Consider the following 27,920-nt stretch of genomic DNA (forward strand, 5'->3'; position numbering starts at 1 on the left):
CTTCTCCAAGGTTGGACGATAATTGCTGTCCCAGGTGACTGTATAAAGACATGGTAAGTTTAATATCTTCCCAGTTATTTAAGCAATCCATATTCTCCTAGCTTCTCCCAGTATGAGAATCAGCATTTCAGTCTCCAAGAAGTTACGATGAGTGAAACAACCTATCCATCCCATCATGGTGTAATGAGGTGCAGAAATTCAATTTGTTACAAATACTATACGCCTCAGGCCAAAAATAAGTGCCTGTGTAATTTTTTGGTCCATCAGTAGTCCTCTTCTGTAAATGGGTCTACTCTTTGGCTTTGCAGAGTTTGATAATGAACGTAAAATGGAGAAAAACAGAGAGGGGTATGTTAGAACAGAAATAAGAGAAGAGGAAGCTGAAGAATTAAACTATTTTATCAGCAGGTGGTCTCACTGACCTAACAGACATAGCACCGTGGCTTACACTGTGTGGATTACTATATCGCCTGAGTATCTGAAATTTCATATAGCCACAGATAAACTATAATTTATTGGAAATACTAATACACTATTGGCAGGCACCATTTAGGCCAAAGCTTCATGATGGCGGAATGCCGTGACCATGCTTCAGTGCAGCCATTCAAAAATTTAGCAAGTATTGTTCAGCACATTCAAAAAGCAAAAAGGCTAACTAATAACAGGTTGGAAGATGATTTACCCAGCTAGCAGCAATTCTATGCATTCCACTGCTTTGCTGTAACTCAACAACCAGAAAAAAAAAAAAGATACTTTTTAATAGTTCCAGTCCTTATACGTAAACGTGCATCTCTTTAGGCAGTTTAAGGTGAGACAAAAATACCACCTCTTATGTTCATCCACGGCCTTTCTTCTACAAAAAACACAAGCAACTGAACTGAACTAGAAGTTTCTATAGTGATTGTCTCTGAATCTCTCACTGTTTTCCCTGTTGTAAAACTAGCCTAAATTTATGATTTCCTACTCCTAAGTCAGTCTTGCCTGAAGTTTGAGTCACTGAGTCACACTTCCTGGGTGTATCTTAGACTTTGGAGTGAAAGTACTCTAAAAACAAAATCAGTCTGTAGATTGTGAATGTGTGTCACTGAGAACATGGTGAGTTTTAAAAATCAGTTTTATCTGTGTTTGCCTTTGACATTGGCACATTTTTTGCTAAAAGAAAAGAAATAAACAACCCAAGAAGAAGGAATTCTCAGGAGCAATTTCAGATCTAAAGAGCAAGCGTAAGCCAAGTGGAATGAACCTGAAATCTGGTAAAGGTTTCTTTGTTTCAAGTCCAGTTATGATTTTCCCCTCTAACACCTCTAAAGGTGGTGAATACACCAGACTGTTTACACGCATTTCACACCTTAGACCTTTTCATTTATGACGAAGAGACCTCTCTTTCTTACATTTGTATAAACTCTGGTTGTCATCTCTTTCTGCTCCCTTGTACCAGTTGTTTTTGCAGCTCTTACTGAGTTTTCATAGTGTTTTCAAGACTAGAAGTAAATTTGAATAGTAATACCTTAAAATATCTTCCATAGTGCTTTTTTTTTTTTTTAATTACAGCTGGTCCTTCTCTCTCCATCCACCCGCTGTTTTAGTTTTCTGAACTTCTGTATTGTCTGAATTAAATGCCAGGATTTCTCTGAGAGATAGACCACAGCCAACAAATACGTATACAGTTTGTGTAAATACACTAAAATTGGTAATTTATTTCCCAGAGAAGGAATCCATAGAATTATGTGTCATACCAGCATCGTGCTACAGTCTTCTAATCAGATGACTGCCACATACATTACATAATGGTTTTTCTCCTTAGTGACTCAAGATGTCATTTTGAGGAACAACACCTCCTAAAATAGTATTTCCAAAATTCTCACCTTCTAAGTCAAAATCTGAAGCAAAAACCTTGCACTGTAAATTTTGGAAAGCCACATATACGACTATACTAAAGATGAATAGAGGCGGTAAGACCAATAAGCATCTGGAGCAAGACTAGAAATTACAGAGTTAGGCCAATTCCACTAGTAGCACAAACCATGCAAGACTACTCACTCACACCTTGAAAACCTCAAAAGGTCTTTTACTGCCCCTGAATGTGGCCCATCCAATCTGCAGTTACCCTGCATCCAATCTGAGCTCCCCTGTAAAATATAATAAACTGTGACCACATGCATAGCCCTGCAGAGAACACAGAGCTCACAAGAAAGCCTTTCCTGGAGGGAAATCAGAAACAAATTAATTTCAGCCTGAGTTTTGAGTCTGTTGAGCTTCCTGGATTGGTGCTCTGCACCTGTGTGGTGAAGAGTCCAGGAGGCCTGCCACAGATCAGTCGTTTTGAAGCACCGCAGTGCCGAGAGCTGCACACCCAGGCCAGAAGAACTGCAGATCCAGCACTGCATTTATAACTTCTCTCATTACTGTTCATTACGTGTTGCCATTCCTTTAAAATAAAACAATTTCAGCGCATCTTTTTCTGAGTTAAAGCAGAAGGCTGTGTAATTACCTTCTTAAGACTTAGAGGAAGAGAGCTCACCAAACTCCTGCTACAGCACAAACTTACTGAGGGAAAACCAGACGAAACAGCCCAGGGTCATAACAAACGAACGGTGGCAGGAGCCAAACTGTGGAGAAGCTGCTATCCTCCAAATGGGGTTTTTAGAAGCAGAAGAATATCATAGCCTATAGACAGAGGGGTCTGTGTGTTATGTCTATTGGCACCTTCACCCAACAAATTTAACCCTTTAACTCAAGCACTTCATGCTTGAGAAGCCTCTGTACTGCAAACACTGCGTACAACCCATTCAAAGCACCTTCATGCCATTATTCCTTGTCTGGGGGAGGTGGAAGGAGTTTCTTTGATTTCAGCTGGCTTTGGAGTAGGTTTCCTAGGAAACTGTTTCAGCCACCCTGCCCTGGGTTGGCTTATCCCTTGTTCCACAGGGCTACCCAACCTGTGCATCATGGCCAAGTCGTTGGTACCTTAATGCTAAAATGCCGGTGTGAAAGCAGAAGTAGCAGATGCTGTCAGGACAGTGACATTCCTGATATGTTGTTGCAAGCATAATTGGCCTTTTTACTGACCAAATATTTCCAAAACTTTCTGTTAGAGGCAAATCTACTTCTCCTAATAAATTCATAACCTTGTGCAGTTGTTTGTGGAATGATAAAAACAAACTAAGTGCATCAACTGCAAAATATAAACCTCAGACATCACTGACAATAAATTTCTTTTTAACTCAATTTAAATTAAAATAAGCTTTGGGGGGACATTATTAATTTTGGTTGGTTTATTTCATAGGTGATAATGAACACTTTTGCTTTGACTTTTGAAAGGGAAAATGCTAAAATGCTACTGCCATTGCAAATACCTGATTACGATGGCAATAAAATAACTATTTTTTTTTTTTTTTCTGAACAGAGTTTTGCCATGTGTTTTAAGTAACTACTGTCCAGGAACAATTCCTTTCATCTTCTTGCAACACAATTTTAGTCCTAGCAACAGAAAAGAGAAGAAAAAAGTTTTCTTTAACCATATATTAAATAATATGCATTCTTTCCCATTATGTTCTATGCCAAAATTATACAGAGATATGGTAAACATTAAATGGTTTATATAAATCACTTATTTAATTCCCCTAAGTGAATGAACTGAAAATAAAGTAATCCAAAAGACTGTAGGCTTTCCGTACAACATAAGAGCCTGTGCTCGTATTTTGAAGATAACCAGGGGTATTCATCTTATTTTAGGTTCTACAGACCACTTGCATTGACAGGAGCCCACATAAAGCACACAAAATATAGGGATGCTTGTGCATAATTAATTAGTGTAATTCAGCATTGCCTTATTTGTTTATTATTGCACTGTTCAGTACAAGGTCTTGTTTCAAAGAGAGGAAATTCACATGTACCAATCCTTCTGCAGTTTGATATGGAAAATTCAAGTGAGTCCTAGGACAGTGGCAAGGTTCTGGGAGAGCCTTCCGGTGAGGATTAAAGGTCCCAGAACATTTTCAGAAACGCAGCAGAAAGTAGACTTAAGAACCAACTATTCCTACTGGGAAAACAAAGATACAAATATTTTGTTTCCCCTGCACCAAATCTCATCTCTGCTTGGAGAAACAAAATTGAAGTGTCCCCTGTCACTTGTTCCAGGTCATATTTACAGAAGAAAGCTGTTGTAAAATGAGCGATAGTTTGAATTTAAAATGCATAAGCACGAGCCCATTTTTTTTTCACTTTTTTCAGCACTAGTTGGATAATCATGTTCGGCAATGCCAGTTCCACAGCAGCCACTCTGAGTCATTTCCTCAAGAACATAAACTCCTTATGCTCCTCCATGCTGAAGAGCAGGACAATGATCCCTGGCCACCTCAGGAGTTTAACTCAAACAATGAAAAATGGAAAGAACTTAAAGTGCACCTTATGAACCGTTCTCTCTGCTCTGTATTCTCTGTGTACTGTACGCGCAGACCTTCAATGCCGTGCCTCAAAAAAATTCTTTAGGAAATTCATTTAACAAAATTCAGAAGAACCATCCTGAAGAAAAGTAGAGAGACATGCAGCATAAGAAAAGTACAAATAAAAATAGCAGTAGCTAAGACCATCCATGAAGAATGTCAGAATGTCAGAAAAAAATAACATTTTAGCATCTGTAAGACAGCAATCTGATTCAAAGCTACTTCATACAAGAACAGACAATCTTTTTCAACTTTACAGCTTAAATAACAAAGCAAGTGATTGTGAATTCAGTCTGCAGCATGGGATTATGCTAACTGAAATGAAAAGTAGTTGCTTTATTTCAAGTAACTGAGAAAAAAAAATGGATGGGAAGTATAAGTCAGAAGAAGAAAATTATTTGTGGAGCACTAGAATTGACATGTGCATTATCTGATTGAAAGACTTCCTGCACTTTTAAGCTCGCTGTTTTTTTTCTCCTGAATCTGCATCTACTTCAGATATTAAGAATCTACCCTTTCTAAAAGAGCACAGAAAATACCTGAGCTTGTAAAAAATATATGAAAATCCACAGCACTTGTATCTCAGAAAACAGTCCAATCTCTATCCTAAAGCCAGTAGTTACCTTTGAATTAGTAGTTACTTAATTTTCTTGCAAAAGATGGGTATCTTACTCCAGCTAAGTGTTGTGGAGAAGCAAAGGATGTAATGGTGTTGCTTCTTCTCTGGTGCTTAGTGCACAAGTGCTATGTATGTCCCCAGGATTGGGAAGAGGATTTACTGTTTGCAAGCTAACACCTAAGGGGAAATTCTTAGCATAATGTTAGCTTGGTGTTTTACATCTTCCAAAAGAGCACAGAGCAGAAATAGGAACACATTATTGCTCCCGGAGATTGTCTTGAGCTATGTTTAAGTTGTATTCATGGATAAATAATATCCATGAGCGGGTAAATGAGGAAATTCTTACATGGTTTGGGTAGTTAAATTATTTTCTCTGCTCATTTACTTCTGCATAAAGTAAAAAGGAGTAAAAGTTCTGAAATCAATGCCATTACAGCACCTGAAACTGATGCAAATGAAATCTGAAGCCAAATCCATGACCTTGTAGATGCAACAATATCAAAAATGACTTAGAAAGGCAATAAGGAGTTGCAAAGCAGATCGAAAAGGAGATGATGACCTGGCCTAAGTTTTAGGCATTGACAACAAATCAATGTTTTGCAAAGTGAATTGCTATGGCCACCCCCCAGCAGCATTTGAGCCTCTCAGAAAAGTATCTTTTATTCCTAATCTTGCAAGAGCTGTTGCATCTAATTCAGACTCATTTTTCTAGCTAGGAGGAAAAAAAAAAAAGATCTGCATCTGCTGCTGTTTCTTGGTGTAATAGAATCTGTTAGCTCTTTTTCACTTGTACTGCTTCAGATGTTTCAAAACACAGGCAAACCCACAAACTCCAACTCCAATAAACTTATGTCTTCTTTGTTCTTTTAAATACATTTTGTCTCATTACACACGTTTATTAATGAAATAATGCTTCTAATTCAGAAGGGAAGGATTTAAATGAGCAGGCAACGCTGCAAAGAACATAATTTTTTTTATAGACGTAGCTTTTCTTTGACACAGGCAGAAGTAGAGCAACATCAGCAGAACATGTCAATGAAAATCAAAATATATAATACTTTGATTTGCCATCAGATTCCAAATCTAGCCTCAGGAATTCCCCAGAGGTTGCACAACTGCTGAGGGACTCAATACAATTAATTTTAACGGAAAGGAGAAGTCCTGGGACAGCAAGATCCTCCCTTTCCTCCAGCCACGCTGCACAGAGTACACAAGGGGAGGTCGAAGAGAGCATCAGGGGAACTCGGTGCCGCTGGGACACAGGTTGGAGACACCCATTAGGATCACACATTTCGGTAAACTCCGTTGTAAAATGGGGCCAGGAGCAGAGCTAGGCTCTAACAACTGAATTTGGTCACTTTCTGGTTTGCTTACTGTAGTGATGTTCCCTAATGCACAAAAGCAAACTTATTATTGAATTCTATGCAACACAGAACAAGGGAGAAAGCAATTGAAAAAGAGGTGATATCTCAGGAAATAGAAAAAGGAGAACAGGCATATTCAAAAGAAATGAAATAAAAGAACTTTGTATTGCCAGAACCACAGGCCTAAATACTCCAAACAACAACAACAAAAAAGGTACGGCTTTCTTTCATACTCTGCAGTTGAACTTGCAAAGGTTCATCAGAGATTTTTTTAGTGAATCAACACAGTACAAAGACAATCAAGCTTCTGCAGCAAATTCATACTCGGCCCATTTCATTTATTTTCTTTGCGCCCTAATTAATTGAGCTTAACTGTTTACTGGCGCTCGTTCATCAGGACTCGTACCAAGTGAAATCAAGGTGCCCTGGGCTTACAGACCTGGAAGGCAGTCCCTGTTCATAGCACTGATGGCATCAAAAATGGAACTTGAACTCTTTGGAAAGAACAAGGGGATGGACAGGAACCACAGCTATAAACTGTAAGGTGCAGCCTTGCACAGTGGGAACGCCTGTCTCTAAAAGAAGTTGGGAATAATCTCCCTCCTTTTCAGATTCCTCTTGCTCTTCTCCAACATTTCTGCCAACCCATAAGCATTCTTAGCCCATGAATGAGGACGAAGCACTGCTTTTTGATTTCTCTTACAACTTTTGTGGTTGACTTCAAATTCAACTGTAACTTCCCTGTGTTTCCAACAATTATATGGCACAGATGCTGCAGCCTTGCAACATCTCACTTATCACCATCTCCTTAGGCAATGTGCCAATGAGGGCACTATACTATAAATAATCAAAATAATGGCAACTTATACTTGACATTAAAGGAAAGACTTTTCTTAAATGTCCTTTTTTTGCATGAAAAAATGAGTACCTTTTTCTTCTAGGAAAAAATACCTTACACATTAATGAGGAAATTCCACTGCATGTCCTCCCCTAAACATACATATGTCAGTATATCATCCCTCAGATCAGTGAAACTCAAATTGATATAGACTGATCTGAGAGGGAAATGCTACTTTTTAGGTAATTTTTGTTATTTATTAAGAACAGTTGCAAAACTGAACCATTCAGAATGTAATGAGCTTTACTGTCCGTCATTTCAGTGACTTGTGTTCACAAATGAAATCAAACCCTAATGGCCATCTCAAATCATCTTTTGCTTGTCTGTTTTAACTATTTGCTTTAGAAAGTTGTGCTTGATAATGACTTAGTATTTAAGCACAAATTTCCAGACAAAAAACAACATTTTTTTTTGTTTTCACTGCTAAAAAAGATGAGTGTGATATGTGTTGTTTTGCTTTGTTCATGTTGTTTTTGGTTTGTTTTGTTGTGTTTTAAGAAAAAGAACTTGAGACAAAAATCAGGCCTCAAAACCATCCATTTTGTACCTATGATTTTCTGATGATAAATAATTCTAAGAATAATTTCACATGCACAGCTGGTACTGCAAGATTTGCTAATTAAATGTGAAGGCAAGTAATTCAATTTTCAGCTGTTCTGAAATTACAGAATTCCTGGACAGCACTGAAGTAATACTAATGACTCCAACCAGACAGAAAAGCACAGCGACAAGTAAAGTGCACCTGTAAATCAGGGGGCAGAGAGCTTAAGGACAGCGGTGAAACTCTGGAGTTAAGTCTTCTACCTGTACAATGCAAGGCGCAGGTGTAAATCCCTAGCAGAAGAATGTGGGAAATCCAAGGGAGTAGAAAAGGCATCCCATTTAATGTTGTAAGACTGTGATCTGACAGTATATTTTTGGCATCGTTTCAGATATAAAATTCAGTGCAGAAATGTCAAATCAGGTTCCTCCTCCCCCCTAAAAAAAAAAAATCCGTCTTTACCTTCACACATGGTTCCATATACATCTATATGTGCCTAGATACAGACATACAGATGCACATTCAGAGCAGGTGTATGTGACACTACGTTTTGGTGTGTTGCCTTCCCTTATAATAATACTCATCTTCCTTCTGCAATGATTTACAGTTAACTGTTGAAAAGTGCCTTAGAAGAACCAACTATTAATGTTGTATGAATGGATGAAGGTACCTTTTGTATTTTTAAGTGATGATCGATATGTATTTATCTGCAATAACATGCATTCTCATCTTGTACAATACAGTCCCAGCCTACCGGTAAACTCATAAATTGGTGCCAGATGTTAAACGAAAAATTGCTTTGTTTCCAACAAGGTGAGAATTAAGGATAGTGCCATGACACTCATATGTAAAATTATTTAGCTAAATTAGCTGAAATTTTCTAAAAATATTAGCCTAAGACACATAGGCATAGGAAATTTCAGGTCTCTTTTTTTTCTGGCAAAACTATTAACAACAGAAAAATCAGCACCTTGTACAGAGAAATGAAGGGAACTGTTGATAGCAAACCCTGTTATTCTTCAGTATTCACAGTACAAACGAACAAACATACGCCCAGCACAGACCCATCATGTCTGGTTTCATTTTACCCACAGAATAAAAATCTGTTGTGTGACTTCTTGTGTTGAAAATGGTAGCCAGGCTAGCAGTTCTCATAGCTGAAGGCAGAAAGGAGTAGTGAAAACTCCACGTGACTCAACTTCTCTTCTTGTGTGCTTAATGGAAGCTATGGAAGCTAACGGATGTTATGTTGCCTGCAGAAAACAACACATTAGGAACAACAGCCAAGGAAACTGTTAGCCTCTAAAATTAAAGAGGATGTTGCAGTTGCTCATTTCCTACAACCTAGTGTTTACTCAAATCACATCTACTAATTGGGAACAAGAAATATGCTTGTGGACCGCAACACAAAAAGCCAGCAGGGTCAATAAAGGCCACCGTATGGTGTCCAAATGAAAGGCATTCTAACCTTTTTCTAGACACCTAATCATGGAATAAAATAATATTTAGATAGCCAAATACAAGTAAGCAAATACTTATTGTAAGAATCAGCATAGATATGTTAAAGAAGCTTTTCATATTATTTTAATTAGCAAAAAGAGGATTCAATCCAATTTAAAAAAAAAATTAGAAAAGTCAGTTTAAAAGGAAAATGATACAAAGGCATGCTCACATTTGCTGTGACTAACTTCAATGACCAAATACCAGAATTAATGGGCATTAAATACTAGTCGTAATAAAAATAAAAAATATATATATTATTAAACAGCATTATCATTTCCTTTTTCAGGTGGTAAAAATGATGATTGTGGTTGTGTTGACATTTGCCATCTGTTGGCTGCCCTACCACACTTACTTCATAGTTACTGGGATCTATCAACAATTAAATCGGTGGAAATACATTCAGCAAATCTATTTGGCCAGTTTTTGGCTTGCCATGAGCTCTACCATGTACAATCCCATTATCTACTGCTGCCTTAATAAGAGGTAAGAGCTAGTTACGAATCAGTTGGTGGGTATGTTTTCAATGAGAAAGTAAATGGTTTAAATCTGATAAAAGACAATTTTTTCACTTGGATACTTTTGAATGAGTGGGAAGAAAAAAAAATCCTTTAGGTTTGTACTTGACATGAATACACAGAACCAAATGCACATTTCCAGCAAATACTTTGGTCTACTTAAAATTTCAGAATAAAATTCAGTATTCAGAGACCAACCCTTCCTGTTTCCAATTGCAAAATTTGACATCTATAGAAGTGTCCTATTTTTTGGCTTGCAAAAACATCGCAAAGTAAGGAATTAAAGACAGTTATTAGTGATATACAGTGCAATCTGTTTGTTCACTAACTGTAGCCATAATTTTATTTTGCAATGCTGGAAGGATATAACAAAATGCTATTTACTGTGTATTTTATACCTAACCATTATATTTCTACTAATTTCTGAGGTCATGTTTTTATGGCAGCTACAGAAGATGTTACTCATTAAAGAAATTAACACTGTTCATGTGGCTTAAGTATATTTTGACACTCATACACTGCAACATTAAACGTCTGGATTCTTTAATAGAAATCAACAGAAATATTCCTAATTTTGAAGCTCATTAAAGGTCACCTGGTTCAGAATTCAATACAATAATGACATAATGGTGAGAGTTTTCTTATAATCAAGTTTCATATTGAAATCAAGAAGCCTGAGTGTCTGCTTCCTTTTCACATAGCAGGAAAATATAGCCTGTTGCTGGGAGTCAGGACAATTCATGCAATATTGTTACCTCTGCTGGATCTGGTATAAGACAGGGTTATAATAGCCCAGCCTTATCTTCCAGGCTAATTAGGATATTACTTATGTATCTAAATAGAGATAACATTATTTCAAGAGGAAGAAAAAACAAGCCCTGAACAAGGAAGAACATAGAAAATGAGATGAAAAAATAATACAGTCTAAAGATGTTTGGGTTTTACATCTTCCTACACTAAGCTTCTTTCCATTAGAGGCTCTTTCTTTATCGTTCTACTTTTTCTATATTTAGACTGCATCTAAACAGAGGAATGCTGAATAGCAAGCTACGTGCTCATTTGTCATCATATGGCATTTCTGTGGCAAAGTATGAAAGAAGAATAGTTTTTAATCAGTTTAATGAATTTATTAGCCTCTAAAAACCGAGAAGGAAAGGTAGTTAGTTCGGTAAGATCAGTCAGCTTTCACTGAAAAATTCATCTAAGATTTTATCTCTGGTCATCAATGCTCCAAAAAGCTTACAGACACAATAAGCAACATTGCTGCATCGTTGCAGCAAAACCCACAGCAGCAAGAGAAACGAGGAAGCCTACTAAGTTTTAGGTCAAGGTGAAAAGATGTTCTTTTTCAGGTTACAAGAAATAGACAGTGAATTGTTTTTCTAATAAATTTAATTTCTATGCTGCAAAGGCATACACATAAAAAAATAATAATAGCCCTTATATTAAATCTCCAGTTCTGAACTGAACTAATAAAAGTACCCATTTATGAGTATTGCAAGCACTAATGTGCCAAAGCCCCAAAATTCTTTGCTGTTCATATCTTGTTTGCATTCAGTTCTCAGTTTTCTAGGATCTTTATTATGAACGATTTTCCAAATATTTTGTTTGAATAACTATTAGGCATTACATTACTCCCATTCCAGTGTTTCTGACAGAGAGGGAAACAGCAGGGGTACTGGAATCTGGAAGCTGAGGTGCTATTTAAGAAAAAAAGGATGCTGCGAAGTTTCTGCTGAAAGAAGACTAAAACATAGATGCAGGTCTCATCACAAGTCAAATCACAGCAATTTCTGTGAAGACAGTGCTAGGAAAGCTGGCATTTATTTATTCGTATATTTATTTTTAGACATGGGCAAGTGAAGGGAAAATGAGTATCAGGAAAATATCCACGTTACAAAGCAGGGAAAGTAAATAAAAAAAATCAGAACTAGAAACGAGCTGTTACCACTATCACTTTTCCCCTACTCATAAGACTTCAGCCAAGCAAACTCTGACTGCCTTCCCCACAAACAGGATCAGGGGCAAGGTAATTAGCTACGACCCTGTGTCAAGCCAGCGCTGTGTGTGTTTTCAGGGGAAGGTTTGTGGCTGGCTCTCACCAAATATCTTTCTCCCCAGGTTCCGAGCTGGCTTCAAACGAGCTTTCCGCTGGTGCCCCTTCATTGAGGTGTCCAGCCACGACGAGCTGGAGCTCAAGGCGGCCAGGTTTCACCCCACCCGGCAAAGCAGCCTCTATGCCGTGTCCCGAATGGAGTCCAGCATGACCGTAGTGCTCGATGACGGAGACAACTCCCACGCCAGCCGCAAGAAGAAAGCAGCTCTAAGGGACGCGAGTTTCAATGGCTGTTCGCGGAGGAACTCCAAGACCATCTCCGCGGCCTCGAGTTTCCTCAGCTCTCCGCACACATCAGCGGATGATTATTCCTAAGCATTTCAGGGTGACACTTGCTGGAAGGGCAGCGCTAGATGGGCGAGAGGCAATGCTCTCCCACCTCGGAACTAGATAATTGTATCACCAGAAAACAGTCACAATTCAGCCGACGAAGCATAGCTATAAATATCATGAGACTTTTAGGCATCACTTTATGTTTGTGCTTTGGAGAGAAAGAAGAACTTGAAGACATACGTATCCATCAGTCCAAAAGCACAGTCACACCTTATACACAGCATTGTTTGCAATCTAAACATTGTCTGAAACAAGCCAATAGCATAAAAAAACATTGTTTCAGCTGTGTCTGACCTGTGGCATTTCTGTTTCATTTACTGATATATAACAGCCTCCTTCACTTATTGAATTGTATGAGGTTTTCCATTGAGTGCATTGATTTGACAATAACAAAGTTACGTAAGACCTGATTTAAACTTTTTTCTTTACAATGAAGATGTAATGAACCCCAAACCTATTCTATTGGTTTATCATTTCGCCTCACCCCCATGCAACTGGATAAGATGAAGTTCGTATGAATGAAGTTCAGCTCTGTCTAACAAAATTTTTTTCAAATATTTGTGAAATGTTTTGCTTTGTTTTTCAAAGGAAGAAGAAAATCTCTAAGGCTATGTTAAATTCTACAAAAGCTCCTATCTTACTGAACGTTAGATTCTGATCAAACACATACTTCCAGGAGGATGAATTGCTTAGGTAAATGTCCCATAGCTTTGTATTTTAGTGCCAAGGGTAAGATCTTCCTCCAGCAACCCTAACAGGAGCTTTGGGATTTACAAAGGTCAGAAAAGGTTGGAAAGGTGATAAATTCCCCCAAAAGACTTTAAACTGAATGTTCGGCTAACAGATAAAAAAAATAAACTGTGCCCATGAACTGTCTTCTCTGCAGTAGACGTGGTGTTTCACTGACACACCTCCATCAGGAATTTAGGGGGTGACTGACCACGGCTGTTGCAAACAAAGCTGAACTTAACCCAAAGGAGACCAGAGGGAGGCCTCTGTTTTAGATCAATGGCCGCATCAGTTGGGTGGATCGACTGGCTTCATCACTTCACGGGTCAACTGTTCGTGCAAATGTTTGATTTCAGTGAATCAAAACTTAAGTGTGAATGAATGTCTTCCTGAGTCAGCCAGACCAGCAAGGTGGGAGTTGGTATGGGCCAAGCTGAGCTGGCTTCAACCCACATACGTATCCCTTCCCAGCAACTACGGCTGCCCAGCATCGTGGTGGTGAGCATATTATAGAGACCAGTCATTGGAGTCACGTTTGTACTGTGATTCACCTGTACAGTGCAATTCCTATATTCTGCTAAGTGTAACTTGTATTGTGATTTCAGTGCATTGCTGTATCACTAGGCTAAAACAAAATCCCATGTAACATCAAATATCCTCAGATAAGTACATTCGGTATTAAAACAGTAAACCCTCGCATCCAGAACAACTGAAAGAACCTGGTCATAGAGCAGTCTGCTCTGTTACATGAAGTGCAGCACAATTCCAGACTCTCACTTTTCCTACCCAAGACCTGATCTAAAATCCACTGAAGCAAAAAATTCTGTTCATTAATGGCTCTCCTGACTGTTCATTAAAAAGAAAAAAAAAAAAAAACAACTCCATTATCAATTTCCCTCATGCCATAGTTGCACACCCACCTTATTTTCAAAAAAAAAAAAAAAAGCCAACAGTAAATATTATGCAGTACCTATGAAAGTCATTCTTATTTATTTTTTCCCTGAAATACTCTATTTTAAGGATATAAAATCTTCATAGGTGTTTACAATCTCAGCTGAGGAGGTTCAGGACCGCCACACACAAAAATGAACATAAGCATATTAACCTGGCGGTGATATATTACCTGCATATGTCATGAAGTCTTCTGGCTGCTTACACACAACTTTTAAGCAACATACGTACAGAAAATTTGTAATTGTTAAATAAACTGTCTTTTCTAAATGTGGTTATTATAAAATCAGTGTTGATAAAATCTATATACGAATGTAAGTTTGAACACTATGACTGTAGTGATCTTAATTTGTGTACAAAACATCATACTCGTTACTTTAATTATCCTTGATTGATATATATTGAGGCAGAAATGGCAGCTTCCTCACACCTTTTTTTGTTTTTTAAATGAGTGAAGCAGTCTCACCGTTACTAAGTGATTTAGGATATGACCTGTTGAACAAGTAATCTCTCGATAATCTCTCTATACATTGGTGGGGTGGGGATGTCCAAGCCCAGCCTCAGCATTCCTGTAGCTCTCCTCTGAAGTTACATGTTACTCCTGTACTCAACAAATGAAGGAATCTGTGCTCACCATCACAGCATTTTTCATAACAAAACATTGCAACGACACGTGGTGCTAACCCAGATCTCAGCCCAGTCTCAAAAGCCAAAAAGGATTACACAGATAAACCTGTAGCACAGCAAAAGCTGTGACCTACAGCAGACTGCATTTTAATGACCGTTTCTGAACAAACATTTTCAGCAAGTGTCCTGCTCCCTACTAAATTCATTACAGGCCTCCTGACACCCCTCACTGAGGGTGGAAGATATCAGGTCATCTTCAGTTTGTGTGAGTCAGACCGCTCAAAACAGCCACCTACACACAGTGCACATGCCTCGCATGACCACTGGTACAGCCCTGTAGCAGTCTTGTACCTGTGCTGCAGGCTCCAATCCATGTTCCTCTTTCGTTGAGAGGTAAAATAAGGAAAACAGATACAGAGCTAGCTTCCTCCTGGGAAGGGCATAATAATACTCCAGAAGCAGCTAAAATTCAAGAGCATCAGGAACGTTCTTCTCATCTCAAAGATCTTCTAAGACATTAATCTTTCTCATGCAAAAAAGTTCTTACTGCTTCATCCCAGGCTCCTTCTGGAGTCTGCCTCTAAAATATTTGTCTGGTGAGAAAATTTCACTGGCACCTGACCTGCCATTTCCAGGGAAGCTCCCCTGCTATGGGACAGGTTTCGCTTTTACATCTCCAGAAACGTTATCTTCAATATCACTTTTCTCTGTCATTCCTTTGACATTGACTATGCTTGTGATTAAAAGCTAAACATGACTAAATTTAAACACAAACCTTGAAACCTCATTTCATGAAAAGAGATTTATTGTGTCTTTGTCTCAAGTCTTGCATATAAAAGCATGATGTTGAGAGGAAAACTGAACTCGAAGTATGCTCTGAGTACTCATACAGGATGCATTCGGGAGATTGCTGCCAGTAACTGCTTGGCAGGAATCCCTTGATAGCTGCCCTCCCAGACCACTTAAGTTTTATTACCAATATTAGGATGCACTGGCAGAACTGGACACATGAGCTATTTGCAGCATATTTATATTTCATAGCTCTGTCTGTTGAGGAAGCTCATTGACCACTACTAATATGCGTTTTCCAAAATGATATACCAGGGGAACTAGCATAGAGAAAGGGACCAAAACTCAAGTTTCAAAAGCTGTCATTTTCAAGTCTAGGTGAAAACATTCATATCTGTTTAGAACATGGATATTTCTCCTTTACTACTGGTGATTTTCAGTGGCAGCAGTGAACAAGAACCTCTTATTTCACTGACATAAATGTCAAAACCTGACCAACTCATCTCTGCGTGAAGTATAGTGTGTAAGCATTTATTTCAATATTTTTGAAGTTGCAACAGCTCAGGTAAAAATTTAAATCTGCTGTTCTATTTCCTTCAGTTCAAGGTGAGATTTACATGTAGAGCCCCAATTACTACATGCTGTTTATTAATGAGTACCTCCACACATTGCTATGGAAGAGGCAGGAGATTGCCTAGGATACACCACTGTTTACAAATGTTGAGTGAGCTCCTGGTATTAATGAATGCCTTCAGTTCAATTGAAGTCTTTTCCTGTTCACGAGGATTTAAGTGATTCTATTTTCATTATTCAAAATGATTTGTTGAGTCCAGTCAAGGATAATTCTTTATCAGTCCATGAGCAGTTGCTGTGGGTATTTAAATTCAGATTGTTTCAGATGGGTTCATACATCACATGGAATACAGTTACTGCCTAAGTGGATTGCTCTTTATACAGTATGCCAGCCTCTCTCCTACCTATAACGCTGAAGCGTACATATCAGATACAGCTGGAATCAGATTTCCCAAAGCAAATGGTTACATTTACAGATACCTAACCTGCCTGTTACGTGTGCTCTGTAACATAGCCTCTAGAATCATTATTTCTGAGAGTTTCCCAGCACTAAGTTTTTCACTACAGTACTGGTGATGCAAAATAACACGGACACCGACATCAGTCACATGGACACACCGCATGCCTAGCAAGCTATGAAGAGTAGTTTGGACTACGTGACAGTAGTCCAAAACTACTATTCATAGCTTGCTAGGCATGCAATCCTCCTCGTACTAGTAGGATGTAAAGACACCTCAGAGCTAGCAGCAGACACGCTTAGATACGAGAGATAGTGCAGACATGCTAACATCAAGCTCTGTGAGGGCTAAAATTTACCTCAAAATTACCGAACTAACAAATTACTCTGGGTAAACTTGTCCATGCTGCCAAGGCCAGACCATTTCCAATATGCAGATCCACATACACACACACGGTTTATGTAGCTACCCCCACATTACAAAGCAGTTATTATCCCAGTGTATACTAAGGAAAAATCAGTGTAACCATCTGCCATGCTCTCAAAACACTTCCAAACATTTCTCCCTAGTACCATTTTAGCAAATGTCTCTCACACAATGCCTACTCACAGACTTCTCCCTCAGTGAAATACTTCCTCTTTCACCGCCTCCAGGTCATCCTGAGCTCAGTAAGGTTCATATAAAGAGGATCACAGCAGCGTGGTCGCCAGGTGAATGTCACAAGCCGAAAATAACAAGTGAAACCTTCAAACTCTCCTTTTCAAACACAGCTGAATAGCTTCTTGGCTGAACAACGTGAATAACCAGGGAAAGCCTTGGGTATAGTTATATCCAATTATTGTGAACTTCTGTCACATAAAACAGATATTTCTCCTCATGGCAGGCTTTTAAAACTCTCTCTTTTTCCACCAGATCTTTTGGTTCCTCAATAGTTTTCCCATATTAACCTAAGGTCTCTGTTCCTATTCCCTTTTTGTCTGCTCCTGAGGCGAAAACTGTGAGCAGTGAGGGGACTGCCTCTTCTTTGAGGTAACCTCCATTTCATACAAAACTTAACCCGGCTCGCTCTGTCCCTCACATAGTGTGGTCAGAGTGCTCTGCCTTCTGGCAACTTTGGGTGGTCTCAGGAGACTCCAGATGTTCCCCCACCACAAATGAGCTCAGCACTCAAAACAGTTTGTCTGGTGCCACTGATCAAACATACTCTTAGCACTTCCTCACAAGCATCTGTCCTGGTTTCAGTTAGGACAGAGTTAATTTCCCTCCTAGTAGCTGGTAGGGTGCTATGTTTTGGATTAGGATGAGAAGAGCGCTGATAACACGCTGATGTTTTAATTGTTGCAGAGCAGTGCTTACACCAGGCCAAGGACTTTTCGGCTTCTCGCTCTGTCCTGCCAGCGAGCAGGCTGGGGGTGCAGCAGGAGCTGGGAGGGGACAGACCCAGGACAGCTGACCCAAACTGGCCAAAGGGGTATTCCATACCATCTGGCGTCATGCTAAACAATATATAGGGGTGGCTGGCCGGGGTGGGGGGCCGGCTGCTCGGGGATAGGCTGGGCATCGGTCAGCGGGTGGTGAGCAATTGCATTGTGCATCACTTGTTTCGTACACATTATCATTAGTAGTACTATTATCATCATTATTATTATTGTTATTATTATTTTCCTGTCTCAATAAACTGTCTTTATCTCAACTCACCGGCTTCACTTTCCTGTTTCTCTCCCCCATCCCAGCGAGGGAGGGGGGAGGGTGAGCGAACGGCTGTGTGGTGTTTAGCTGCCGGCCGGGTTAAACCACAACAGCATCACAGAAAGACAGCATAGCCTTATCCAAAGAAACTATAGAGGAGTCAGAGGATGTTGTGCACTTGACTTTTCAGTCATTGTCAGCACAACAAACCACACCTAAAAACATGAAGCCTGTGGTATACTCATGATCATGTGGCTATAGGCCTCAGTGCCATCCGCAGGTGCTTAACGTTGTACAAGGAAGAGATACAGCTGCTTCACATCTCAAACAAGACAACAGTTCCCCATTGGGACTGTAAATGAAAGTTCAGAACTGTTAGTAAGGTAAATAGTTTTAAACAGACATCCCTTGTAAATTTAGTTTTACAGCTTGGTGACCTATTCTGCAATATCACGGACTAATTGCACTAGCACCTTCTATATCTTGTACAGAAATTCAGAAATACTGCCAAACAGATAAAGTATACGTATGTGAAGCTTGACTCTTTGGCCCTGAAAGGTTGAAAAACTAATTGGGTAGAAATCATCCATAATGTATTTAGTCTTTGGAAAACAGTGTCTATCACTCAAAGTAGCCAAAGACAAGGTAAAATAATTCAAAATCAATAATTCTCTCTTCTGTTATAAAAGGTTGACAGTTGGTAACACTTGTTTAATAATGTTTAAGTAAACAGCATAGAAAATTATTCACTGAGTATCAACTGAAGAGACTATTTTGTTGAACTATATCTCACCCTTGTAAAAATCTGGAGAAAAAAAAAGCAACTGAATAGAAATTCATTTCCCTGACAAAATCTTATTTCAGTATGCCAGACATCTAACACAACTGTCCATATCCAGAGCCCAGATTTAGCAGTTATAAATAAATTATACTGATAAGCAGAATTTGTCAACTCAGAGTTCCACTAATATTTTTGCAAATATAGAAAAACAATTGCCCTAGCTCTTATGAGCTGTGTTATTTGAATGCTGAATTCACAAAGCACAGAATGTTCTGAATTTTGGCATACATCATAATAAGTCTGGAAGTTCATATCAGAAGCATTTTTCCATGTCTATATTGTGCAATAAACCACCCATGATGAACATTAAAAGAAAAAAAAGAATAGTTCAAACAGCTTAGAAACAACAGCCTGCAAGTATCGTAGCATACAAGAAACATTTTCAAAATAAATGTGTTTTAAAAATAAAATAGCATGAACAATTGAAGAAAAAAATATATATTACCAAACAAATCCAGGAGCCTATAAAAGGTTCTAATGCATTTCTGCTACGTATCATTTAAGGTAGATCAACTTTAAACAGCCTGAGCACCCACGGCCTCTATTCTCAAGTATAGGGTTAGCTGATTAGGAACTTAACTTTAATCAAGTGTCTGTAGCAAAGCTGTCTGTCCTGCTCAGCTAACATGATTATGTTGTGCCAGTTTCTGCAGAAAGCAGCATGCAAGGAAGAGATCTGGCTAACTTACATACCTGGCCAGCTCCCACTCCCAGACGACATTATGTCACCCAGTACAGTGGGGGGATCAACTGGAAGTCTGCTCGTTACAGCTCTATGCAAGGTGTAAGCAGCTCAGGAGGATTAAACTAATCTGCACCATAACCTAGCTATATGCACTCATTTATTGTTTTCCTTTCAGAAGCTTGCTGTAAGTACGTGCCAAAAGTGATGAGCCTTAGAGTAGAGATTACCCAGCTACTAGAGGATATACAAGAACTAGTGGAAACACCAAAATAAGTTATAATTTCTTCCCTTTCTGAGGATACGCCCATAAGCATGAATGGAAAGCCCGAGTGGTGAAGGGCTTAATACAATGAAAGCCAGCAAATGAAATGGCACTTATGGTCCAAAACAGAAGTTATAATTAAACTATTACATTTACACTTGAAATTTATACAATATCATTTATAATTTAAATTTAAATTTTAAATTTATCTGAAATATATATAAATACATAAATTAAATATACTTACTATATGTATTTATATAAATAAGTATATATATATATAATTTATATTTCTCCTATTCCAAAGGAGATGGCAAAACTCCACACTTACCCTACCCACCTCCCATCTTCCTGCCATAACAAAATCTTTGGGCACCCTACTCTTGTTTCTACACACAGAAGTCTGGCCCCAAGACCAGGAGGCAGCTGTGATGCAAACCATCACTTCCCAGCACGGCTGAGCCTCTACAAGCTCTGACACAGGCAGCTCTCACCTCAGTGTGGACCTAGAGACCTGAACGAGGCAGGAGAAGAGGTCCTAACCGCTTTTCACCAAGCAACTCCATTTGCCTTAGCTGTCACAGTGATACACCAGGGTATGTGTTACACAGAAGCTGTTTGGAAGAGAATAGATAAGGCACATGCCAGGAAAGAAGGATCTTGAACAAAATCTATGAAATAGAAAATCTGTTAATGGAAAAGGACTTGAAATCTCCCAATACACCTTGGCCTCTGAATGGCAGCTCCGGGGCCCATTCACAGAGCTAAGATCCTTGCATGAATTTTCAAGGTACAATAAACACCCAGTGAGTTAAGGGAGTTAAGAAAGGAGATGCTGGACAACCAAATAGTTAAATGCTAATACTCTCTTCCCTCTCCCACTGGCAGATGACTGTTTCAATGGAAAACCATGGGGACATGTCAGAGGTTGGTATGAATGAGGAAAGTGTACTAATCACTCCATTTTCATGTATGGCTTTGAAGGGATCTAGGTCACTATTTTCCTAATCAATGTAATATGATCTTCAGCCCAAAATGTATGTTCCTATTCTACTGGATAAATCTGGCTTGGGGATTAATTGCTACAGAAGAGCCTTAATTCTTTTGAGGCCTCTGAGGAAGAGATAAAGGAGCTTGCAGGTCATGCACCAGAGTACCCAGGAGCCCTTGGCTTTAGGGGTAATTGAGTACAGAAATTGAATTAATTTCGTCTTACACAGGCTGCCATGTGTTTCTGGGTATATTAGGACAGGTCTTGAGGTTTTAATTGACAAAGCACTGTTAACATTATTTTTGTCTTTCCAATCACTGCCAGAGCCATTAGGAATTAAAGTCAAACACTAATTTAACTTGCTGAGGAGGCGCAGCACACGGCATAGCTGTTAACTCTGCAAGGCTGCTGCCTGAAGATGAGGGTAGAGCTAAAGGAAAGGGAACGGACTGGAATAAGAAGCTATTCTTTGCCTGCCGGCCATGGATTTGAAATTTTGGAAGGAGCTGCCTCTGGCAAACAATGGAGAGATGTGTACTGGGGTTGGGGAACACCAAAGGTAGTGATTCAAATGCTTCTCTTAGGTGAGAAGCCCGCACACTGCTGCGTGTGCATCACACACGTGCCTGATGCCCATTCATGAAGCCAAGCTCTGCCCCACAGCTGAACCTCAAACTTGGGTCTCCCTGGCAGAGAGCAAGCAATCAAATTACTCTAGATGGTGCCCTCAGCTGTAGTACTGCTAACGATTCTCAAGATGTTCTCTTTTTTTTTTTTTTTTTTTGATGCTGTATAGCATCCCTATAGATCCTTCCTGAATAGGAAGCTTCTCCCGCTCTCTCTTCTGGGTTTACTTTTAATCACACTGAAGAGAAATGCACAGAATTTTGCCATCGATGCTGGGATTAGCTTTTACAAACCAGCTAATCCCCAAACAAGTGGCATCGCTACCTTGAGAGCAGCTGACACTTGTAACAGCTGAGCAGCAGCTGGGTGCTTTTAAAAACCCAGGACTATGCACGCAAATTAAATTATCATATGTAATGAGCTTGTTATCACAAGTAATTGATGCAGTGGGTCAGACTTTACCATGGTATTAACAATCAAGGGTGCATTTTGCTCTGTTCTTCCACAGCTTGGCTGAGTGCTTCATAAAAGCTGAAGTACTGTAGTGTAAGAAAGTGATGAAATTCAATCCCTTGCAAACATCTGAATTCTCCTGTTTTTCTCCAGTAGATCAAATTGTGTTAGAGCCATCAATTTTGTGTTTCTGTCCTTATAATGTAAATTCCACCTTCCCCACTTTTTTTCCTTTCTTGCTCTTCTCAATGGCTCTTAGATGAAGGCTGTATTTGTAAGGCAGCCTGAAAACGGCCCTACTGAATTAGTGACCTCCACAAGAAGAGTGTTTTACAGTTAGGCTGCTATAACTGAGAAATATTAGTCTCCAGCTCTTCCTCCACCTCTGTAAGAAACTGCAGATGGGCATGAGATAACTGAGCTTTTTTCATGATCTTAAAGATGAGATTTGCAGGAGACGCTTTGGTACTCAATAAACAAAGAAAGTTATTCATTGCAAAGCAGCAAACAGCAGCTGGTGATTGCAGTTATGCACCTGTACAATGTTTCTCCCAAAAGTACATTGTACCCTTAAACAATTAATATAAATGTCTTAAATGGGACTTTTTGTTATTTCAAAGCCTTTTAAGAAAAGGAAAAAAAGTGGGGAAAGGGGTAGAAAAAAATAGAAAAAAAGGGTATTAATCTTGCTTATCCTGAGAGAAAGCATTCACTCCCTAAGCTATAGAAATCGTTAAGTGTACATTTTTAAAGCTCAGCATTTTCCTCAATGAGCACACCATAAAAGCTTTTACTGGAAATAGGCAGAAAAAAAAATGGCCTTTTAACTTGTCTTCCTACAAATTCCAATAAAGCTTCCCCCTCCCACCCCCTCAGTCATTTGCAGCCTAATACTATCAAAGTACAAACTTGTCTGCATCCTTCTAATATGGAAAACCAATAGGAACCCCCAAAATGCTTAACAGAGATACTTCTTTTTACATATCAAACTGTGTGCCTGCAAAAGGCACTGGGAAAACAAAACACTGAAAACTGTATTAGGGAATTGACGTTTCACCTCAGAGATAGCAGTATGAGAAAATAAATATTATTTTATAATCATAATATATAAACATTGTACTTATTTCTCTTACACTAGCAGCATAAGTTCTTGCCATGGAGCAAGACCTACTGTGCTGCATGCTTCACATGCAGCAGAAGAAAGTGTACAATACAAGAAATGACAGTCAGAAAATAGGTTAGCTAATAAAATTAGTCAACTTGATTGGACAAGGCTTTCAAAATGTCTCCTGGTTCTCTCAGGGGGGAAAAGGCACAATTCCTCTTCTCCTCTTGCAAGGTTAACACTGAACTCACAAGATGATCTGCAAGAGGGGACCAAATACTGTATTCCTTTCAATTGCATGCAAGAAAGTTGATTAAATTATTCAGGGTTCACTCTTACATAACTGAGCACATCTGCTCCTCAACAGAAATTATACGGATATTTTCATTACAGAATTTCATTTGTATTCATTCAGGTACAAACAAGAGAGCATAAAGCATTATTTTTCTTAGCTTTGCTCCTAAGGCACTCATTTACACAGAAACTGAGTATTTGTTAAAAATATATAGCTATAGGTGACAGAAGATTTTCTGAAAGAGAACAAAAAAAAAGATTAAACATGAAAGCATTGCTAGCTTCCAATTGTTAATGAGAGTTTAGGTATTTCCTCTAAACTATTTAAATAATTTAATCTGCTGAATGCAAGAGGAAAGGCTTTTCTGATTTGCAACAGTTGCTGTTTGCAGAGAAATCTTAGAATTATCAGAAATGTAACAGAGTCTGTTCTCTAAACCTTGTGACATTTTAGAAATACAATGTGCATTACAGATGGAATTGAATACTCACCTCCGGACACTTCTTGTTGAAGGCTGCTGAAAACTTTTTCAAGTCACAGGTTTATGGAAGTATTTCTAAACTATTTAATAGTCAGTACCATATAAATAAATTTGATACATTTGCCTTGCAGCTTTATGGCTTTCAGGCATTCCCATACCATTCAGAATTTACAGCTATGGATTTGAATACCTTACTAACTTCACACATATGTACTAAAAAATAGGCATCCAAGATGCTGTAAATACAAAAAGTTACCAAACAAAATGGCATAGTAAAAAATGGACATGTAATGATATTCTGACGTCTGTTAAAATAGGTTCCATATCTTTCTATGAATAATTTTTGACAAAGAACACGCCTGATGAACTTGGCTTTATTTTCCATCTGCTATTTTGAGTGAGCAATGCGGTAAAAGAGACATAAGTCTTAGCTTATTCAGACACTATACTCAGCAAGTTATGCCCCTTTTACCATCTTTTGTTCTAAATCTTTCCGTTAGGCTTTAAAATTTCAGGATAAAAACAAGTTTCTTCTAAGCGTGACTAAAACCAGATTAAAAGATTGGAAGGTATTTTTCTCAGGTTTAGTACAAAGGGAATCCAATCTCTGCTGGGCCTGCAGGATTCATTTTAACACAAATAAGACTAAAATGCAGTAAACATGACCTCAGATTTGTCCATTAACCACAATTCTTTATCAAAAAACTTTTATTGACAACTCTTATTATTTTATTATTTCATTCGCCTCTGTGACCAAAGACTCCTGAAGTCCTCATCAAACTGAAGTGGAAAACCCCATTCGTTTCCTTTGCCTTTGCAATAGCTCTTGCCTGAGCAATTCCATACCAGCTTTCACTATCTGAAATTCCACCTGATTTGCCTGAACGAGCAGGTCGTATAGTATATATTAGATCCAAGATAGATGCGTGGTAGGAAATAAAAGCTTTAGTCCAGAACCATACAATTCGTTCTGCGCCAACAGCCCCAGAGTAACTTGCATGGCAGCAACACACACACCTGGCTGTAGGACCCCGGGTGGCGTCACTGCGTTGCAGTGGCTCCATGCCATTTGAAAGGCAGCATTAAATGTCATTTTTTCTTTATCTTTTTCAATCTGTAAATGATTTATTTTAGTTATTTATACTTACTTCCATCTAAGCCCTTCATCCAGTCTGGCCTTTGATGGTTTATGCTCGATGATCTCTGTTGATGCAGTATTTAAACTGCAAGAACAATTTTGTCTTTGTTTCATCCTGCCTAAGTCCCTTAGAACTACTAGCTTTTAATGCATTTGTTTATCTTATTAACAGAGATCTTTCTCAAGTGATTTTTATTCTACAGCTAACTGATGTTTATACTTCAGCGCATACTAATGCTAGCATCATGCACAGGAATCCTGACTGTGAGGTAATACAGCCACAATCCTTATATTGCAAAAATACAATTTCTGCTTCCTAGGTGCATAAAAGCAAGAACATGTAATAGGCAGAATCACTAAGACAAAATCATCCAAAAAGCTGAATGTACCAACACCCAAGAGATCTGCTTTTCTACTTACCCTAAAAGATATTCACTAGCAGTGTTCTGTAACTGATCTACAGTTTTCAGTCCAGGATGTCACTTGACACTATCAAGAAGATACAGAGCTTCTCAAAATACCCCTGATACCACAGCTGACATAGGAGGACAGTTTAATGGGTTGAATGATGTGGACCTACTACAGCTGAACTTACACAGAAATCCTCTCCATTACAGTTGGCACTCATTAGCACCTCCTCAGCTGAGAAACCAAGGGCTGAAACAACAGGTCTAAAACAAAACGTCATCTTCCCTTCTGTATTTGAGTCACTCAGTTCACACCAAGGAAGGTCTTCTCACACTACAGAAGAGCTTCATTCTTTGAAGTGTTGAGAAGCTCTGATTCCTGTCAAAGTCAAGGGAGATACTTGTAAAGTAGTTGAGCATCTTGCCAAGGCATTCAACACTACCCACCCTAGATCTTAAAGGCGTATAAGCTGTGACATTACGGAAAAAAAAAAAAAAAGAGATGAAAAGGAAAACACGTCAGATCAGTCTATTTTTTGCCCATGGAGATATTTTCCAAATGCTCCAGAAGGAAGCTATTACTTCAATGACTTGGATATAGACTGGAGGAGAGTCATAAGATACTTGCTTTAACCTCTGTGAAACAGGCCTCAGATGCATGTGTCAGAAAACGGATTCAAGGAACCTTTACTTATTTTTATCCACACAATTGCTCCTCTGCGAAAGTCTCTAAATGGAAAGCCTAAAATACAGCTTGCCTGAATGACCATCGTTTAACTGGAACATTCAGTTTTAGAGGAGGGAAAGAAAGCGACTACACTTGATAAAGCAGCACCAAGAAAGAGAAACAACCTATCCAACGTGCCAGACTGGAAAAGGACTCCTGTCTGAAAGAAGGGAGTCTTTTCCACTTGCCTCATCAGACAGCCATGAAAGCCTCATGAAAATAAAGTACATCATTCTAGAGACAGCAAGAGAAATTGATTTAACTTAATTAAATATTCACTGAAAGCCAGTGCTCAGATTGCTCATAAAGATGAATGCTGTTACCTTTTCTGGGACAGAAAGGATGAGCTTCTGAAACACTGGATTATTATTTTTGAAGCAACACTTCACGGCCATTAAGAAAATCAGTAATTTCAAGTTAATTAGGAGAGTGAGAATTAGACCAACTTCGAAGGGAATACTGTGTGCAGGGAAGCCTGCACTAGGAGGAACAGGAAGGGGATTGACTAAGCTGGAAAAAAATCACATTGATTTTTGCATAACCAGGTACTAAATAATAACATCTGAGATACGCTTAGTGTATTTTTTTTATAATTAATGGAAAAATTCAGGAAGATTTTGTACAGTTCTACTCCTTAGTCCAGCCAGTACTTATGAGTAACTTAACAGGTACGTATTTCCATCAATCCTGCACAATGCAGTGTAAGAACAGACTGCAAATCTGCATGTTAGTTTTATTTCAATCAAGAATTCATCCCACCTTTCTCTCACAAGACCACTGATAGAAAAGAAACAAAAAAACACGATGCCCCATACCTGTGTCTGTACCTAAAGGCATTTGAGCAGCTCACCAAACAATGCCACCTTTAAAAATCAGAAACTTTTAAGTACATGTAATTGAAACCATTATATTGCAGAAGACGAGGCAGAAAGCTATCTTAATCTAAACCTGAAACGCAGAGAAGCCGAACAACGTAATGCACATTCTCTGAGCAACTCAGGTACTGAAAGGGATGAATCACAGGCACAAAAGAGAAAGGCTCTCTAACAAAAGTATCACTGAAAATTACTCTGGGGCAGGTTTCTTGCAAAATGCGCACACACTGTCACTACAAGAACAAGTAGTACAGCAGCCACTTCCCTTATGAACCAAGAGGTATTAGTTAACATCCCTGTATCTGGGACATACTTCTCAGTCTAATGAGCATCAGAGAAAGCTACTTGTTCAGCCTCACCTATTCTCTTGTGATTGCTAGTGTTCACGATCCAAGCCAGGGCATCATTTCACAACTAAACAAAGGCCAAATAATTTCTCTTCACAGAATATTATGCACCAGAACACCTTACAGTTACAAGGCAACTAAAAGAACACAAAACATACAGATCAAATCACAAGGAAGGTTAGAAAAGCATAAAATGACCGTGAGGAATTGCAGAGATTTAAACCTTTCCATGTTTTCAAGAAAGCTTTAACTCAAAATCTAGTTACGCATGTATATTATGCATGTTCCTGTACAGGTATTTGGTCACGTAAGTAGGTACTCCAAGACATAACCCAGTAGTTAGATACCTAACTACAAGAACACCTGCCCTCTTCCTGATGTAACAACAATCTTTGGCCTCAGTAAATTAAGAACAAAAGTTAAGATCAATTTATTAAAGTCAATACCTTTCCCCTTAAAAGCTGGTGCAGTATGTTGAGTCTTAATGTTCTTGGTTAAAATGACCCCGCTCAGGCGAATTGCAAAGCCTCACGAGC

General features: G+C 38.8%; 1 protein-coding gene and 2 long non-coding RNA genes across 18 annotated transcripts in view; 1 reads left to right on the forward strand and 2 right to left on the reverse strand.

The window, feature by feature from the left end:
- The window catches only part of TACR3 (tachykinin receptor 3), a gene marked incomplete at its 5' end in the record, with an annotated part of 49,684 nt that extends 24,246 nt beyond the window's left edge, over positions 1-25,438 (forward strand). The window contains 2 exons of the mRNA XM_083835557.1: positions 9,657-9,853; positions 12,007-25,438. Coding sequence (XP_083691683.1) covers positions 9,657-9,853; positions 12,007-12,316 — 507 coding nt within the window. The 3' untranslated portion in view covers positions 12,317-25,438. The remainder of the gene's footprint in view (positions 1-9,656; positions 9,854-12,006) is intronic.
- Positions 1-27,920, reverse strand: part of LOC310899314 — a 284,820-nt gene that overhangs the window by 206,562 nt on the left and 50,338 nt on the right. The window lies entirely within an intron of this gene.
- On the reverse strand, positions 51-27,819 carry LOC310899326. Its single transcript, XR_014584209.1, has 3 exons — positions 25,449-27,819; positions 4,408-4,524; positions 51-3,480 (listed from the first exon to the last, which is right to left on the reverse strand). It is a non-coding gene; the product is annotated as an uncharacterized lncRNA (long non-coding RNA).

This window comes from Anser anser, assembly GCF_964211835.1.
Source record: "Anser anser genome assembly, chromosome: 4".
Taxonomy (NCBI): Eukaryota; Metazoa; Chordata; class Aves; order Anseriformes; family Anatidae; genus Anser; species Anser anser.